The sequence below is a fragment of the Falco punctatus genome (genome assembly GCF_963210335.1).
Source record: "Falco punctatus genome assembly, chromosome: 6".
Classification (NCBI taxonomy): Eukaryota; Metazoa; Chordata; class Aves; order Falconiformes; family Falconidae; genus Falco; species Falco punctatus.
This window is the reverse complement of record NC_137585.1, coordinates 46,717,898-46,736,048: the sequence shown is the minus strand read 5'-3', so window position 1 is coordinate 46,736,048 and position 18,151 is coordinate 46,717,898. Positions and strand designations below refer to the sequence as shown.

At 36.0% G+C, this 18,151-nt stretch overlaps 1 protein-coding gene across 9 annotated transcripts in view; it reads right to left on the bottom strand.

The window, feature by feature from the left end:
• APAF1 (apoptotic peptidase activating factor 1) overlaps positions 1-18,151 on the bottom strand; it is a 41,267-nt gene that overhangs the window by 9,206 nt on the left and 13,910 nt on the right. For 2 of the 9 annotated variants that reach the window (XM_080394142.1, XM_080394143.1), the window contains exons 9-20: positions 17,897-18,064; positions 16,859-16,990; positions 13,328-13,441; positions 12,559-12,737; positions 10,555-10,681; positions 8,342-8,467; positions 7,659-7,790; positions 5,622-5,747; positions 4,446-4,607; positions 4,048-4,176; positions 3,139-3,264; positions 2,160-2,279 (exon numbers count right to left, since the gene is read on the bottom strand). In XM_080394142.1, coding sequence (XP_080250268.1) covers positions 2,160-2,279; positions 3,139-3,264; positions 4,048-4,176; positions 4,446-4,607; positions 5,622-5,747; positions 7,659-7,790; positions 8,342-8,467; positions 10,555-10,681; positions 12,559-12,737; positions 13,328-13,441; positions 16,859-16,990; positions 17,897-18,064 — 1,641 coding nt within the window. The other 7 variants (XR_013929238.1, XR_013929239.1, XR_013929241.1 and 4 more) reach the window with 7 other exon arrangements.

Below are 18,151 nucleotides of genomic sequence, written 5' to 3'. Positions count from 1 at the left end.
TAAACCAATTACTTTGAAGGTCAGTATAATGACCTTCATTGAATGCTCCCTGAACAGGACAGGTTTGCAGAAGGAAACTAATCTTGGTGTTAGAAGGCTTTTTACAGTTTGTCTGACTACAGGAAACAGTAATTCAAAATGCTGCTACCAAATTTCAAAAGCCACAGAGTGAGCTCCATGTTCAAATTTACCTTGCTCGCTAGATTATACAGCTCATACCAAATGGAGCACAAAATATTTTAAGTGCATCCTCTAAGCATGATCTTAAACTTATTAGCACACAGAATATACCAAATCTCAACTCAGTATCACCCTCAAATCAATTCCTCAGGGGAAAAACTAAAATCTCTAGAACAAAATTATTTACAAAGTTTAAGTTTAGAAAGATACAGTGTGAAGTGTTTAAAAATTAACATAGTGCACATCAAAAGGTGACCAGGACCCCAATTCTGAGATACTACAAATTAGAAAGGGTATAACAGCACAGCTGCAAGAAAAACTACATTTAGAGATGTGATAGCAGAGATATACTGTTAAATTACAGTACACATGCGTAATTACAATTTGTCTTTTCAGTCAATTTCTCTTCTTGCTTTCTAAGTCTTTGATTACTACCAGAGAGTCTTTTCACATGACTGCACATCTACAGGATGTCAGAGTATTGTATTTACAACAAAAAATCTAAGCACTAGGAAATGGTTCAAGTAAAGTTACCACAGAAATAGCAATCACAGATAAATAGATCAGGTCTACTGATTCAAATGAGAACCAGGCTACACCATTACACAGTAGTCACTACAGATTTTACAACTCAGGAAGATTTAAGAGTAGCTGTTACTCTAAACTGCTCCCCACACATAAACAGGCATAACTCCATTTGCTGTGGTTTCTCTCCTCTCCTCACTACAACAGATGCAGCTTATTTTTTCTCACATATTTGTTCACATAGATTTTATTTCAACAATGACCACTTTCTGTTGGCTCAAAGTCTGAAATCTTTTTATCGCCAAGGCCCCACTGAAGACACTTCAGCTATTACCACATCCACATTCACCACTATTCAAATACCACCACTATTCCACTTAAGGTTTTTTAATAGGACTTTTAGGTAAGGTAAGAAATGGCTAACTTGTTGACAGGACAGATAAAAGAAGTAGCAGCCTAGGAAAAGCTGAGCATCTCTAGGACTAGAAATAAAGGCAATGGCCACGCTGATTAGCCAGGATTACATAATTTATGTGTTTGCCTTTGGCCACATCAGGAGAAAGGACATGACCCTACATAAAAAGATTATCTGCACAGTGTCCTTCAGTGCAGGGCAGCAGAATCTATTGCAACACTCATCTACCTATACATCCAGGAATAAGAATTCACTGTTTTCACAGCCCAGAACAAAGTCATTCCTATTCGGATGCTGCTTTAGGCTGAATTAGGCTGAACACCTGAAATCGCTACCTCACGCCCAGAGATATGGCACTGCCTGTTTTGTGGGTTAACATGCAACGGGTTTGTGTAAGGAGCATGCTGCAACAAATAGGAAAGTGTTTCCACTTTTAAACAGTTACAGTCAAGTAGAAGCATAATCTGAATGATTTTGCTATCATGAAACAGAAACATATTCTGGCTATTGGGGTACTTACTATTTGGTGGAGGGGTCCAGAGTAATAAGTGTATCCACTATCAGTATTTTCTTTCTATAAAAGACCCCACGCTCTCCTAAGGCTATAGACAAACCTAGGTTCACACCTTTCATTCCCCCAGTTTGAGATGATTCCTTTAGTTATTACACAGGAGTTCCAATGCATTATGTACATGCGCTGTGTAACACCTGGTCTATACACGCTGCACACACTACACATTGTTGTGCACATCTAAGCCACCGAGAGCCCACAGACTCCCCAGTCATGAAGAGAAAGCAGTTTTGTTCCTCTATCCAGCTTCACTTTTAACATACGTGGAAATTTCCCAAAAAAATTGACGGTTTGCTTACTAGGCAGAGTTTCTAGATATAAACATGTTATCATACATTAAGAGTCATCTGCTACACATTTGACTGTCGAAAACCATGGATAAGCAGCTCTTTCAGTGCTTCCTCTGCTTCCTACTGAGATTTGTTGATAACATTCAAAAGTACTAACAGATTGACAAATACAGCTTACTTGTAAATGCTTCTGATTGTAAATTGCTAAAATCATCACTTCAGCATTGTGAAATACAACATCTAGTTCACTTTTTAGTACAGCATCAGAAGACTTGCACACCTTCTTTGTTTCCCAAATCTGTTGAAAAACACAGTATTTAATTAGTTTTATTAAAGGACATGATATAAAATTTGCTGAGTATGAGTACCTGTAAACCAAAGTCTTACAAACTTGCAAGTAACACTGGTTTTTTTAAAATCAGTGAAAATTATGCTTCTGCTATTTTTATTTACTAGGGAAGATTGTACAATTACTACAGTGATTCCATCAGATGAAACAGAACTAACTTCTTCCAGGCTGCCTAGTAGACTCCCCTGTGTTTAGAGTTGTAGCTATAAAATCCAGAATTTTCTAATCCAAAGAAAAGTGTTAAAATTGAATTACAAAAAATAACAAGTACAGATTTCTATACTTCAATTGCTTTCAATATTTCAAGAATATGTTAACTTGGGAGAAAAAGAAAGGTTACTTTGGTAAACTATAGTTTTACTTTCACAGGTTTTAATGAGGCAGTACAATTATAGAAATCTATCCGAAGTACTGACACACAAATATCTCTAAAAATGAAATTAATATCAAGCCCGCTAGAATCCACGAATAACTTCACAATTCCTGATTCAGAAAAAATCTAAAACAAAATAGAAGGTTACAATTACTCTTTAACAGCTACCAGACTTTAAAAAATCACATACGGTACAACTAGATAAACAGTAAATAAAGTCAAAAAATCCAGGTCATTTTACTGTATACCTGAATAATTTTACAATTTTATAACAACTTTTTAAATTTATATTGGCTATAAATATATGTAACTACTAGATACATAATATAGCTATATTATATATATAATTTTAGAATAAGGAGTTCCTTAAATGAGTAATTTCATATTATATATATATACATACAATTTTTTTAAAAAAGAAAGATGTCACCTTACACGTACTGTCTGGTCATCAGACGATGTCAGAAATAAAGATCCATCCGGCGAAAATGTCACACAGTGGACCCAGCTCATGTGTCCCCTGCAATATGCCACTTTTGATAAAGAATTAATATTCCATAACTACAACAAAAATTCCAAAGAAAAACTCAAATGGATTTTGATTGCATTTACAGGGAAAATAGTACAAAACAAAAAAAGCAGTATACTTAAATTATTATTTCTTCTAGTATTTTCTTACTTCTCATTCTGAAAACTGATGTAACAAGAACTGTGCCTGCTTATCACATTTCGATGGTCAGGGAAAGTGAATCAGCAGCCTCTTTGACTGCTACAATTTTAAAAGACAAAGGGGAGGGGGGGAAATATCACTCACAGTATAAAAAAAAACAAAACAGAGTTCTTCCATCAATAGTTGCAAAACCAAAAAAAACCCACCACCAAAAAAAAAAAAAACCCACAACCAAACCACTCCCAAACTGATACTTTACAGGCTTACTCTATCCATGCTAGTCCCAAAGTTATTCTAGCAGTTTCATGCCTTTTTAGTGAGTTGCCACATTCTGCAGCAGCATATAGAAGGAAGAGAGGGTTTGGTTTGTTTGGAGTTAAGCAATGCTCCTGAGAATAACAAAAGTAACTTTAAATAAATTTAATAGAATAGTCTCTTTATATAAATGTGAGTTCTGTTGACCAAAATAAATATGTAACTTTAAAATGTTATTCCCAAATGGTATTTTACATTTCAGAAGCAAACGAAAATTAAACAGAATGAAGCACATTGAAAGCCTGCTAAAATAGCTACATTTGTTTTACCTCTGCACACAAGAAACTATTAAGACAAATGTTATATTTTATATTGCAAGTAGTCTTCCCTGGTATACTGTAGCAAAAACAATCACTTACTTCAACAGAACAGTGAGACAACGCGACTGCTACTAACTCATCACCAGGACAAAAGTCACAGTATTGGATGGTACTGTGATGACTTACGATGACTTGTGTTAACAAATCACATGTTTTAACATCAAAAAGCTGTGAACACATAATTTACCATAGTTAGCACCCAGTTTGAATGACCTCACTATAGACATATAGCTTATATGCTCAACAATGCACATTCTTGAATTCTGAAAGCACTTCCCTCAGTCAAGAAGTTTGTCACCCACATATTTTTACTTTACACACACTTGAAACCATGCATCTTTTATCTGAAACACCTTAATGTCCTCAAATTTTAATCATAATTTCTACCTACATTTTAATATGCTACCCCCAGAAAATTACTGAAGTGAGGTACTTACCAGAAGTTTATTTTTAGCTACCACCAAAATCATGTCACCATTCCTGGACCAAGAACAACATTTTACCAAAACCTCCACATCATCTGCTTGCTCATCTGCATTTTTGAAGAAATCTTTTACGTCAATACTTTTCACTTCATTTCCTGAGCGTGTTTCCCAAAGCTGCAATAGAAAGTAAAGGAAATACACAAAACCTCTTTTTACTAAGTGGATACAGAATACAACAGGAGAGTCCTAATTCCAAATTACTTCTAGGAAAGACAACAGGTCAAGGGTACAATACCAAAAAGCCTTTGCTACTTTCCCTGCTCAAGAAATAGCATCAGAATATTCACAAGCCTGGATGGCTTAGACAAAAAGAAAAAAAAAAAGAAAAAAAAACAGCCACCCAAACTAAAAAAAAAAAAAAACCAACAAAAATAAAAGATTAAGCTATAGCAGAACCCTTTCCCTGGGTTTTTCCCTCATATCATTGCTGTCTTAACTTCTATTTAACAGAAGTATAAAATCAAAAATAATATCTGCTCTTCAACTTTATTAAAAGTACACTCACCATGAGAAATCTGGTATACATCTGCTTTGCACCTTAATTCACTGAGGGACCTGTCAAAAATCTATGGAATATCTCTGTTCCCTCCACCAGTTTTCCTTCTGAACTTGCATAGTTCTATTGCAATCAAAGGCAATAAGAATAATGCATTCTGAGGAAGAACATAAACCTCTCAATTCTCTTCTAGTGCATACAGGAAAAACAGCACATAGAAACCGCTTTTAATTTTTATGTCTAGTGATGATTCATTTTCAGAGATGACAGAACTTTAATTAACCTAAAAACTTACTACTCTTTTCTTAAACAAGTTTCACCACCTCTCCTCAGGTTTTTTTAACATTAGTGGGAGGAAAAAAAAAAGATGGTGAAAAGGACTCAAAATGAGGCTAGCTAGAATTAATTTGCAACTACAGGCATCCAAGGTGTTTTTTTTTCCTGGTACTAGACAAGCCATTTCAAAACCTTGCATTAAAAACTGGACCAATAATCAACTGCTTCGGGACTTAATCCATTAAAGTTGATCATGCAGACACAAAGTCTTCTTATACATATTTTAAATTATACTTAAAAAAAATAATCATTATCATCATCAAAACAAACAGTCGATTTAAAAATACACTGTGTACCTTTACTGTTCCATCTGTTGAGCAGCTAGCAACATATTCATCCTTTGGTGAAAATCTACAGTGACTGACGGAATTTTCATGACCTATCATCGTATTTCTACAATACTCTTTGTTCAAATCCCAAAGCTGCATGAGAAATAAATATGTAAGTACCATCATATTAATGAACTATTCTAAGACAGATTGTTCATGATCTTTCAAAATCATGCACTGGCAACCACAATCTCAAATTTCTTTTTCTTAGTTTTACCCACATGCTCAGGGACTTGATGCTATGCCCCAAGCTACACCACAATTTACCTCCATCTGCCAATGTGCATGAAAACTATTAACATCAGAATTACACAGAACTACTTAAACTTTCTGTACAGTGCAGACAAGGCCCTTGGTTACTGAAAGTTACTGTTTCCTCAGACTGAGGAAGAAACTTCCTCTTGCTTTTTTCCCTTCCAACTCTGAAGTTCAGAATTATGTAGCTTGCACATAATAACAAAAACAAAATCTCAGGTTAACCTTGGACAGCCTAAACATCATCCTTGCCACATCCATACTAACAAAGTTAAAAGAACATTCCATATGGTTTTTTGTTTAGGGCTCCCCCTCCCCACCCCTCTCATCACACACAGTTTTCCAGGCCTACAGCCCACACTTCCTTTCTCTGTTTCCCAATTTCTTCCCTTTCTCCTACATACATATATTTAAAAAAAAAAAACAAAACACCACCATCTATTTGACTGTTCAAGTGAGAGCTCAAAACAAGAACAGTCACTTGGACAGTGTCCTCAGGGGGGAAAAAAAAAAAAAATCAAGCCCTTTTGATTACTGTGCATACTTCAGCTCTGTTATTCATTACTCATGAAAGTGTTCAACTGTCTTAGGTCTTGATCACTTCTTTTACTGTAAATGTGGGTATTTTAAACAAGTCCCTTCTAAATCTACCTGTTCCAAGGTGTCAGTTTCAGACAGCAAATACGTCTCCTGAGACATCCAGGAGGTCAGCACAAAAACCTTTTCTTTCCACCTTGACGTCAGGTTGTATCTGTATTTTACCTTCAATTTACACAAACTGAAGCTCTTGCAAGAACTCTTCCAATGAGACTTCATGTTGCAATTAAAACACCTCACATCGTACTAGCTACAGCTGGAATTGATAGTTGTCCCTCCCACTAACAATTTCACTCCTTGCTGTCTACTCCCAACAGTTCTCTTGCACTAGAACTGGGCAACTGAGTCACTACAGGGAACTGAACAAGCAGAAAACCAATCCCACCAAACAGAAATTTTTGCAGTTGACTCCTTGAATGATACCACTGCAGAGTAAGATCAGCACATACACTGCAACAAAAACAAGAACATACAGCCAGGGCATCTTCAGTGCCAGTTAACTATATGATTTACCTAGCTGCACTGTGCAATTGCACTCTTATTTGCCACAGTCTAGGTCTTACTTGATCTGGTTTCCCCCCTCCCTCAAGATGCAGACTTCAGTTGCCCAGTTTCTGCTCTTTCTGTGTATACATACCGCCGCCCAGTCTGAACAGTGCCAGCGGGTTAACCTGACAAACCTCTTGCTTTGATTACTGTTCCTATGTTGGCTTCCACCTTCGTTTCTTTACTATGCCTGAACAATTTAATCAAAAAATGCATCTGCTACACTTCCATAATGCTACCCTTTTTCCCCCCAATCTTTCAGCATCCAGTTTTTTACATTATTAACGTTTTCAATCCTAAATTTCTGCCTTAATTTTTCTTATGCTGTTCCCCTCCCAACCTCTGAAAGTCTTGCCAAAGCCCTCATTTTCATGCCCTACCAATAGAGGACTTGCCCATTCTCCTTTGCTGAGCATAAACACTCATGTACTGCCTTGATGAAATCTGATTACAGAAATGTAGTTGGTACTCTTAATTTGTTGCCGTCTCTCTTATACCAGGCCCAATAAAAACCCTGTAATTTGTGCTGTTTAAATACATTTATACATCAACAATTATTCTGTTATGACAAGCAGCATGAGAATAATCTCAACCTTTTCCACTTACTTTGATGAAACTGTCATTTGAGCAGGTAGCTAAAAGATACTGACCACTTCTGTTATTGAACTGGCAGCAGTTGACCTGCTCTGAGTGTTCTTCGTATACACGCCTACACTGGCCTGTTCTTGAGTTCCAGATCTAGAGAGAATTGAAGGATGAAAACTTTTAAATATATTTAAAGCAATTCATTTAAAAAAAAATATCTGTAAACTATGCTGAAATACAGATAAAGTCCTAAAACACTCTTAATAACACCTCTATGATTCAGATTAGAATCTGATAAATACTGGAATTTCACCAAGGTTTTGCTACAATACTGAGGAATTAAAAATTCCAAGTCAGTCACATGTAACAGAAAAATAACATGAAAAAAAGAATTACGGATACACTCATGGAGAAGTGTATTATGGAGAAGACTGGACTCACACGTTACATTCTACTTAAAAAGAATCATCTCACATTACAAGTAAAATAAGTGGTAATTCTGTAATCATGATGTTAACATTAAGCATCTTTTATGTTATATAACAAGTGGGGCTCTTCTGTTTGTTAAGTAGTGAATTATCCACACAAGATTTACAACAGTTCAAGAAAATTTAGTCTTAACAATCTGCTCTGCCTGAGTTGGTTGAAACTGAAATTAGAATCATAAATTTGAAAAAAAAATTGTCTACTTTCCATTTCCTTACCTTCACTTTTTTATCAGCTGAACAAGTTGCTACAAATTCACCATCTGCAGAGAAAGCGCAACAAAGTATTTCATCATCGTGGGCACTGATCTCCAGAAGTCTCTCGCCACTTTCCGCTTTAAACACCTAAAACAAGAAATAATAAAATCTTGTAACTTGCATATAATTTTAAATCACAAATATGGGGGTTTTTTCCTCTCGAACAGCTCTCTATATAACCTTTTCATGAAATCGGGTTTATTTTTGAAAGCATTTATAATTTCAGGTAAATTAAAATAATAATTATAAAAATATTCAATTGGAGCTCCAAATTTGTAAGGATAGTAGAAATTGTTAGGGAGAGAAACAGTGAAAACTGGCTTTAAAAAAGATTTGTTTGCAACATGTGTCTCAATTATTTTTTCCACCATTACTCTTTAAGCCTAAATCCATGTCCTTTCCCAGTATTTTTTTTAACAGTAACTACAAAACACTGTATCCATTAAAAAAAACTATTCTTACAACAACAAATTCTAGGTTTGGCTTTTTTTTTTTCATTTTATTTACATATATATATAAAAATAAATAAAACAAACATATACATTATATCCTTCTGTGGAAAGTAAGAATTTCAGCAGCAACTGATGATTTGAGGAACAAAAAGTAAAGAAGAAGTAGTGAAAAAATAGGATAACACAAGTCTCAGTCCTGAGCTAGTCATAGGCAACAAAAGGACAGTTGGGAAAAAGTGTCATATTTATCAATTTCCCAAAATGCTGGGGTTTAACTGTAATGGTGGTGGGAGGAAAAGAAAAAAAAAAATAATCAGGTCTCCCCTTATATTCTTAATTATTAACACAAATCACAAGGCATTTTTTACAGCAGCAATAGGACTTCCCCACTTTTTCCTTTACTTTTTCATTGGTATTTCTGTTTGATGACAATTAAATGGTTGGTATTTGCTCAAAAATAGAACACAAATACCGAAGCAACAGGAAATCTACATTTACAGTAAATTCTATAGAATATCTGTTCTTAATCTAGCAATTATTATTTTTTATTTTACAGAAAGATTAGAAGCAGCCTTGAAACTGAAAAGCTTAGGCCACTATTAGAAAAAACATGAATAAAATTAAACAATGAAAAAGGAATTATTGTTAATTTTCCTATTACTTTTTCAACAAAAGTTCAGTTGAAATGCAATTGCAATCCAGAGATTTTAATTTTTTGGGTGGAAATGAAGAGAAAAATAAGCAATCTGCATTCTCAATAATGAAGCCATTAAGTACAGAAGCCCAGCACAGTAACGTCAGCACAGCATAAAATGAGTACATCCACCAGCCACCTCCTATAGTTGATGTCATGATCATAATATTATAGAAGCCAGCAAACAAAATAAATAAATAAAACCACAGTAACAACACATTAAGTAGCCAAATGAACAGCAACTAAGCACCACTAATGTTATTACTTTAGTACTCAACTTATCAAGCATCCAAAACAACACCAAAGGCTTGCAGAAAAGTTGTTCTTTTCCCTTACCTTTGGCTGTCTGGAATATGGATACTTTAGCAGGTTACTGGCTGGCTGATTGCTAGTTTTCTTGAGAGCTGGCTGGCTCCCCTCCAGGCAGACTGCTGGCAAATTTATATTAGTCACTTCCCTCTCTGTCTCACCTAATCCACTTCAGGCCCATTTCCAATCCAACACTATCTTCAGCTTCAGGGGTTCATTTTTCTCCCCAGATTTATTACTATTGCATAAGACAATTTACTAAATAAACACCAAAGTAGAATAATGTCCATTATCATCCCATAGAAATACTAAAACGTCTTACCGTTTCTCATTCTGTAGGTCCACAGTGAATAGAAATAACATTTTTGCAAGCAAATATTAAATGTGCTGGGGTACATTACTTAGGCTGCAAACTTTTCTGTATCATTAAAAGGCATCTCACATTCATGTATTACAGCAGTAAGGATAGAAGCCCTGAAACCACACAGTTCAGCTTTTGAACTAGAAGATGATGCTTACTACTCTAAACATGCAATTTGATGTTTATGTAATAATACTGGAGACAAATTATTGAAAAGGATGTATGTTTTAGATCCCTAATATCTCCACATAACAGGGAACAAAAAAAAAAAAAAAGAAAAAAAAGGCAACAAGACTGTTAACAAATGTTATCAAAATGGTAAACAGCATCTGTTTTCACTCATGCATAGGTATCTTACCTGAAGTGTTTTATCAGCTCCACATGATGCTATTCTTTGTTTATCCTTAGAAAAGCAGGCATGGTAAACCGCATCTCTATGTGGACGAACAACCAGGCGGTAAAGGTTTTTCAAGGATTTTTTATTTCTACAGGGTAAGACAGCTGATTTTAGAGGAGCAGGATTTCCTAGTGCCTTTTTACTATTCAAAATCCTCTATAAAAAGATAACACTTTTTCACACATCTTGAAGAGCAAGCTTTATAACAAACCATCCAACCAACCCACTATACCTTACCTCTCGCTCTTCATGCTGAAGTAGTAAGGGAAACATGAATTCCAACACCCACTCAAGAGTTTTTATTGCCCTCTAATAATAACAGCTTAGAGATCAAGAAACATAGCATGTGCATGAGAAACTAACATGCTACTTTATAGGCAAAGCTGTTGCACAGCAAGACACAGTCTCCCTAATGACATTTCATGATCTGCTTTTTTACAAATACAAATGTCTTCCTGAGAATTCTCGTTCTCCTGCAGGATCCTTTTCTAGCTTATTCAAAAACATCTGTAAATTTTTAGTAAATTTATTCAATTTTCACAGCAAAAACTCAATTCTTATCACTATATATTTGAATAAAATCTATGACTATCACTGCATTTCAATCAGAGATTAAGTACAGAATCTAACACACCTTATATGACTCCTGACTCACTTTAACAACAAATTAGAATTGGTAGCAACCATAATCATCCTGTTTAGCCTAATCATAATACAGAAAGCTGTCACTGTAGTAAGATATTTCTGGTGTTGAACAGATTGTTACAAGATTAATTTTTTTCTAAAGTCAAATGAATCAATGTACTTCAAGTTTTTATCATTAACTGTTTTCAACCTTCAGGCTCAGCATTCAAATAACGGGTAAAACATCTCAAAACAAAGTAGCTGCACTGTAGAATGAAAGCAATTTTTCACTGCAAAATACTGACTCATCTAAGCCAACATTTTTTTCTTTTGCTTATTTTAATAAAGGTAAAATTGCTGGTCAAAAGAGCAGTGTATTCACCTACACATCCTAAAACCCACTTTTAGAACCTTACCCTAGGATGGGAGACATCTGTCTCTAGTTCTGCTGATTTTAGTCATGTTCTTCAGCCTAAGTCTCCCACATCCAAAGTGAAAGCCCTGAACTACCTGGAAACAGACTCTTCTGAATTATGCCAGCTTCCAAGAGTTTTTGTTAGAATCTGTCAGCTATGCAAAATGAAACAACCAAATATTGAAAGAGAAGACCTAAATTAAAGTATGCCTGGATTAACCTGCCTGGTTATTCCATAATTACTTGACACAGGGTCATTCTGTTTTGTAACCACCAAGGACTGCAGACACCAGAAGAGCAACATCAAACAGAAGAATCTAACAGAGCCAGTCACATGGTCAGATAACTACTGGACTATGCTGGAAAAATGTTTAGATATGTATACTTTTTCCTTAAACAATTTCCAAAATATGAAAACAAAAAAAAAATATTTAAATAGAAGAAATGTGAAGACTGGGTAGAGATTACAAAGCATTTTGCTATTGTCCATCTCTCTAATTTCAAAAACTTTGCAAGTTAGCACAAATGCTCTCCTTTTTACAGTGTACATTTTACTAGAAAACCTAAAAACATACTGTAACATACCCAATACTTGCACTAGCTTTTTAAAAAAAATATTTAGAGAAGGTTCAAAGTATCTTACATTCATCTTTGTACAGTTATTTAAAAGTAAAAACCATTGAGTACAGAAGTAAATCTACTGCTCTATTTATTTCCATGTAATTATTACTAATTTGTGGCCTTACATATCCAGAGCTCCCCTCCTCCCACAAGTTCTTGAAAATTATTTCACCTTCTTTCCCCAGAAAAAACACAGCAGTTCTTAAAGGTCTTTATATTAGCCATATATTGTATTTAGTTGTACATTAAATCATTTTCTTGGATCAAGAGATCAGCATATCAGTAGATGAACTGCAGCTACTTACGTCCATTCCAAATAAAATGTTCCTGTTTCTCTTTGAGCATGTAGCTTGGCTTGTTGATACACCTCTGATGTCTCTGGTTGGCAAAGACCCAGCTGTATAATGTCAGGAAATGGCTGTCGTCCAAGAAGGTGCCCATTTAAAGACAGAAATTCCTGGAAGTTCTCACGTATTGTGCTATCCTGTGTACAAAGCAGACAGTATTTCATAACATAGAAAGTGGATTTATTTCCTAAGTGCCCTTTGCTTTTTTGATTTTCTATACAGCTAATATTCTTACAAAAGCACTTAGTTTATTTTTTTTTTAGTTCTATTAGCAAGTATGCATGATAGACTGAAATATTTCATTATCCTATTCAAGAAAGCATATTATCCTTATTTTTCAAATAAAAGATAATGGCAACAGTGATTTATTCAATAAGCAGTCAATGTGCAATATCAGAAAGACTATTCCAAGCCACCAACAAAATTCCGTACCTCCTGAAAAGCAGAGTACTATACGTACCCACCATTAGGTATTGTTGCTCACCTCAGTTACCGAGTTCTACAGTCGATTACTTTGGCACATACTGAAGTTACAACTAAAACTGAAAACTAAGTTTTCTTCATTTTTTCCTTCTCCAGGTTAAAGTTTAACTTAGTACTGGGTTTAAGTTTCAGGTTTTTAAGCTTTCTATTTATCTCCCATATATACACACATCCAACAAAATGCAATTACAAAACAGAAAAATATGTTTGGAACAGACCGATCATTTACCTTTTAGCATCATACCTTTTGATCCAGGACTGAACTATACTCTACATATTCATGAATCAGATGAGCAGGTCCTACCAATTCTGTTTTAGCTTTAATCCAATCTAAAGAAAACATAAGATCACGAAGTTCCTACAAAAAATAAAAATATAAGTTCAGAGTGTAAGTTTCACAACAATCTACTTAAGGGGAAAAAGAAAAGCACAGGAAATATATTAGGTATTTAATACGCTTCAGTGCAATTGTCTGTAGATAAAAACTTAGGCAATTTCCTGTTTGCTGCATCTTACTCAATAAGGTATGAAAATTCTGGATATAGAAGGCCAAGCTTGCTATTTTAATGCAAAAGACCACTCTTTGATACAGCTAGTCGGAGAAGGGATAGGAATACAAACCAAACCTTGACTTCTGTAGCACACAAGACCTGGTTTAAGATACAACTCTGAAAAAGCTTCTTCTGGTCCAGTCTAGCAAAGATCATTCTGCTAATAGCGATCTGCTGTTCTTCCTAACAGTTGCTGAATTTGAATGAAAGCAAAAAATCTGTTATAGTTACATGTAATTAAAATGAGAAGGCTACTTAAAAGGCAATCAGAAACTGCAAACAGAATTATTAGAATAGAATATTTCTGTTGGAAGGGACTTACAATTACCATCTAGCCAAACTGCCTGACCTATTCTAGTCTGACCAAAAGCTAAAGCATGTTAAGGGCATTGTTGAAATGCCTCTTGAACACTGACAGGCTTGGGGATCAACCACCAAACTGTTCCAGTGCTTGACAACCCTCTCGGTAAAGAAACACTTCCTCATGTCCAGTCTAAACCTCCCTTGACACAGCCTTGCTCCATTCCCACATATCCTATCACTGGATGCCAGGGAGAAGAGATCAGCACCTCCCTCTCCACTTCCCTTCTCAGGAAGCTGTAGGGGGCAATGAGGTCGGTTGCCCCTCAGCCTCCTTTTCTCTGAACTAACGAAATAGAAAGTCCTTACTGCTCCTCACAGAACATTCCTTCCAGCCTTTCCACCAGCTTTGTTGCCCTCCTCTGGACACAGTCAAGGTACCTTAACATCCTTCTTAAATTGTGGGGCCCAGAGCTGCACATAGCCCTTGAGGTGAGGCTGCACCGACACTCAATATAGCAGGATAATCGCCTCTTGTGACTGGCTGGTTATACTGTGGTTGATGCACCCCAGGATGCCATTTGCCCTCCAGGCTGCCAGGGCACACTGCTGACCCACATTGAGCCTGCTGTTGGCCAGCACCCCTAAATGAGCCCTTTCGGCAGGGCTGCTCTCCAGCCACTCCTCTCACAATTTATACTTGTGCCTGGCATTACTCCATCCCAGGTGCAGAATCTGGCATTTGGATGTGCTAAGTTTCATCCCATTAATCACTCTCCAATGCTCTCCAATCTATCTAGATCCTTCTGCAAGGCCTCTTGCCCCTTAAGAGGTTCAAAAGCACCTCCCAGTTTGGTATCATCAGCAACCTTGTCAATGGTGTGTTCAACTCCTGCATCTAGATCACTGATAAATATGTTGAAAAGGACTGGCCCCAGAACTGAACCCTGAGGAACACTGCTGGTGACCAGTCACCAGCCAGATGTAGTCCCATTCACAACAATCCTCTAAGCCCTGCTGTTTACCCAGTTCTTCACCCTGAACACCATGTGCCTGCTCATCTTGCAGATGGACAACTGGTCCAGAAGGACGCTGTGAGGGACAGTATTAAAATCCAGAAAAAATACATCCAACCGCCTTCCCTTCATCCACTAGACAGGTGACCTTATCATAGGAGGATAGCTAAGTAGTTACACAGGACTTTCCCTCTGTGAATGCACGCTGACTGTGCCCGATGACTGCATTATTCTTTAAACTCTTTTCAATAGTATGCAGTATAATCTTCTCCGTAATTTTTTCAGGAACTGAGGTTAGACTAACAGATCTGTAGTTCCCTGGGTCTTCCTCAGGCCCTTTGTGGACTGGAATAATCCTGGCTAGCTTCCAGTCAGCAGGGAACTCCCCAGACTCGCAAGACCTTTAGTAGCTGATCGAGAGAGGTCCCACCATAACATCTGCTAGTTCCCTAGTACTCTGGGATGAATCCTATCAGGCCCTATGGACTTGTGAACATTCAGCTGATACTGCTGGCTCCTTAGAATTTTACTATCCGCAAATGGAAAGTCACTGCTACCACGCTTGTGGTCCTTCAACTCAGGGGGCCGGGTAGTCCAAAGTCTGTCAGTATTATTAAAGACTGAGGCAAAAAAAGCATTTTTTCTTCATCCCTATTAGTCAGATGACCATTTTCAAGTATTAGTCCAATTTTTTCTTTAGACCAACTCTTGCTATTAACATATTTTAAAAAAGCCGTTCTTGTTAAAAAAAGTACTGGCTGGGATCAGAAAAACCACTTAGAGACAACACTTCACAGGCTCAAAGTATATTCCAATTTAAAATCAGTAAATACCGCAAGGATTAAAAGATTATCATGGTTAAACAAAGAAAAAGAATACCTCACATATTTGTTAGCTTTCCAATAAATAGAAATCATGCCTAAGTAATGAGAAATAAGCAATACAAAGAGCATAAACTCTAAGAAGCATAGAGTCATGAGACAGGCTAAAGAAACTCTAAGAAGCTTATTCTACACAATATAGAGAAGATATGTTTCATTTTTCCAATAGGTTGAAATTAAAGAGACTGAGATAATAAAGTAAACATGATCCAAAAAACCCTAGATTTATAGGAACCTTCATAATTAATGCGGACTACAAATTGTGAATATACAAAGTGTATTTTATATGACTAGTCAGATGAATCATCTCAAAAGAGGTTCAACTGAAAAAGTTTGAGTGCACATGAAATAAAGCAATCAGCAACCAGGACCAAATGCTATTCAGGGCAAGAACTCTATAGATGTTCAAGTGAAACTACTAAAGTATTAGTCTTCCTGCATGATCTGCATCTTATACTAGCTCAGTATCTAAAGAACAGCAATTTTTTAAAGGCACCAAGGCAATCTTGGAAACAAGAGATCTGCCCATCTAACTCTTTCTGGATATTTTGTGGCTGTTGAAATCTGGTAATACAAAGAATGAACCTTTACACACAAATCAGTATGACATAAGAGGAAAAACCTCACAACTTCTTTGAAAAAAGTATCTAATTAATCACATTCTCTGAAGAAATCAATTTACTTCTACTATCATACCATAAAGCAAGCCTGGGTTTTCAAAAAGCTTTAGAGAATATTTCTTATCAAAGCTTCTTAAAAAGGAGAAGAAAAACACAAGCTATTATGATACAAAATAAGAAATCTTCTCAAGAATTGGCTGGAAACAAGAAACACAGGGTAGAAATAAAGTCTTTTTCTTAACAGACAGTGATTATCAGTGGAGCCTCTAAAGGACTCTGTATTGAATGTTCACCTGTCTGGACAAAAGCCTGAGCGAAGAGAGGTTCAGGTGGGGAAAAAGCCTGAGGGGAAAGGCAGTGGTAATGGTGGGCAAGGAGGGAAACGGGTGACACAAGTCATAACTCACCTTCTGCATGTTGGCACCAGCCATGTGATACGCTAGAAAGTTATACCAGTACATGCAATCCTCTTGAGATGAAACAGGCATGTTAAGTTTGTAATGTTTCTTGTACTGATTTACTATGTTTTTATGTAGCTCCTGCAATGTGAATCAAAACACACTTTCAGTTAACGCTATACCAAGGTACGGGCTGGTTTCAGTATCAAGGAATTAGAATTATTATTATTATATTGTATGTAGTCTTAAGGAATACTATTACTATTATTTCTCAATCATAATACATCAACAAATGAAATAAGGAAAGCTTACCTTCCAAAATTGTGCATTTAACCTAACTTATTGATTAAGACTTCTCCAGAAACATTTTCTGGATATTAAAAGACAGAAAAGCAAGCTGTTAACCTTCCTTCTTAGACTGAGAACAGCTATCAGATCACTCTCCACATTAAATGTGTGTAGCTAACAAAAAAAGACCCTTACATATGTAGATCTAAAGCAAGTCTAAAAACTTGCCTTTTCTTTTTATCTATGCTTTCTGTCCTGTCCTTCAGAACTGATAAATTTATTTGGCCCAACTTACAGGTCCTCTCCCTGCAAGTATTGCCCTAAATTGAAAAAAAAGGAGTAAAAAGCACTCCTCTGTATTAAAGAAAACACATCCTGTTCTGGTAGAATTTTGATGGCTTTGGAATCATCAATGGAACATTCCGTCTCCTGCTGGAAACATCTTTGACAAAGAAATAATAGATATAGAGTCTTCTCTCAGGTTAGCTTCTTAGCTCCAAGTGGAAGCATCATGAAGTCACTCCATAGTTTCAAGTTGAAAATAAACGGGTTTAATTTTAACTTTTATTGTTATATATATAAATATATAATTAATTTAATAAATTAAATAAATGTAAGAAGAAAAATACTAAGTTTAACTACATTATGAACCTATTCTATGAAGGTTCTGTGGACAACGTTTAACAAAGGAACATTTTCTGAAGAATGCCCAGCTTCAGAGAACGAAGTTAGAAGTAAGTTGATTAGTCAATATCCTACCTGAAGCTGGTTGCGATTCTTCTCTGTGAGAAAGTCAAGTTGAAGATCATGTAAATAATAATGGAATGATTTCCCATTACGATCACAAAACAATAGCGATTTGTTAACAAATTCCTGTAGTATATCTTCAACTTCTTCAGTTTCCATATCCCAAAGAATACAAAGAACCTAAAAAAGCACATTAAAAGAGAAAAGAATCAGAACTAAAGGATAACATGACTTGTATGAACATCATAAAAGGCTACCAATTAACTG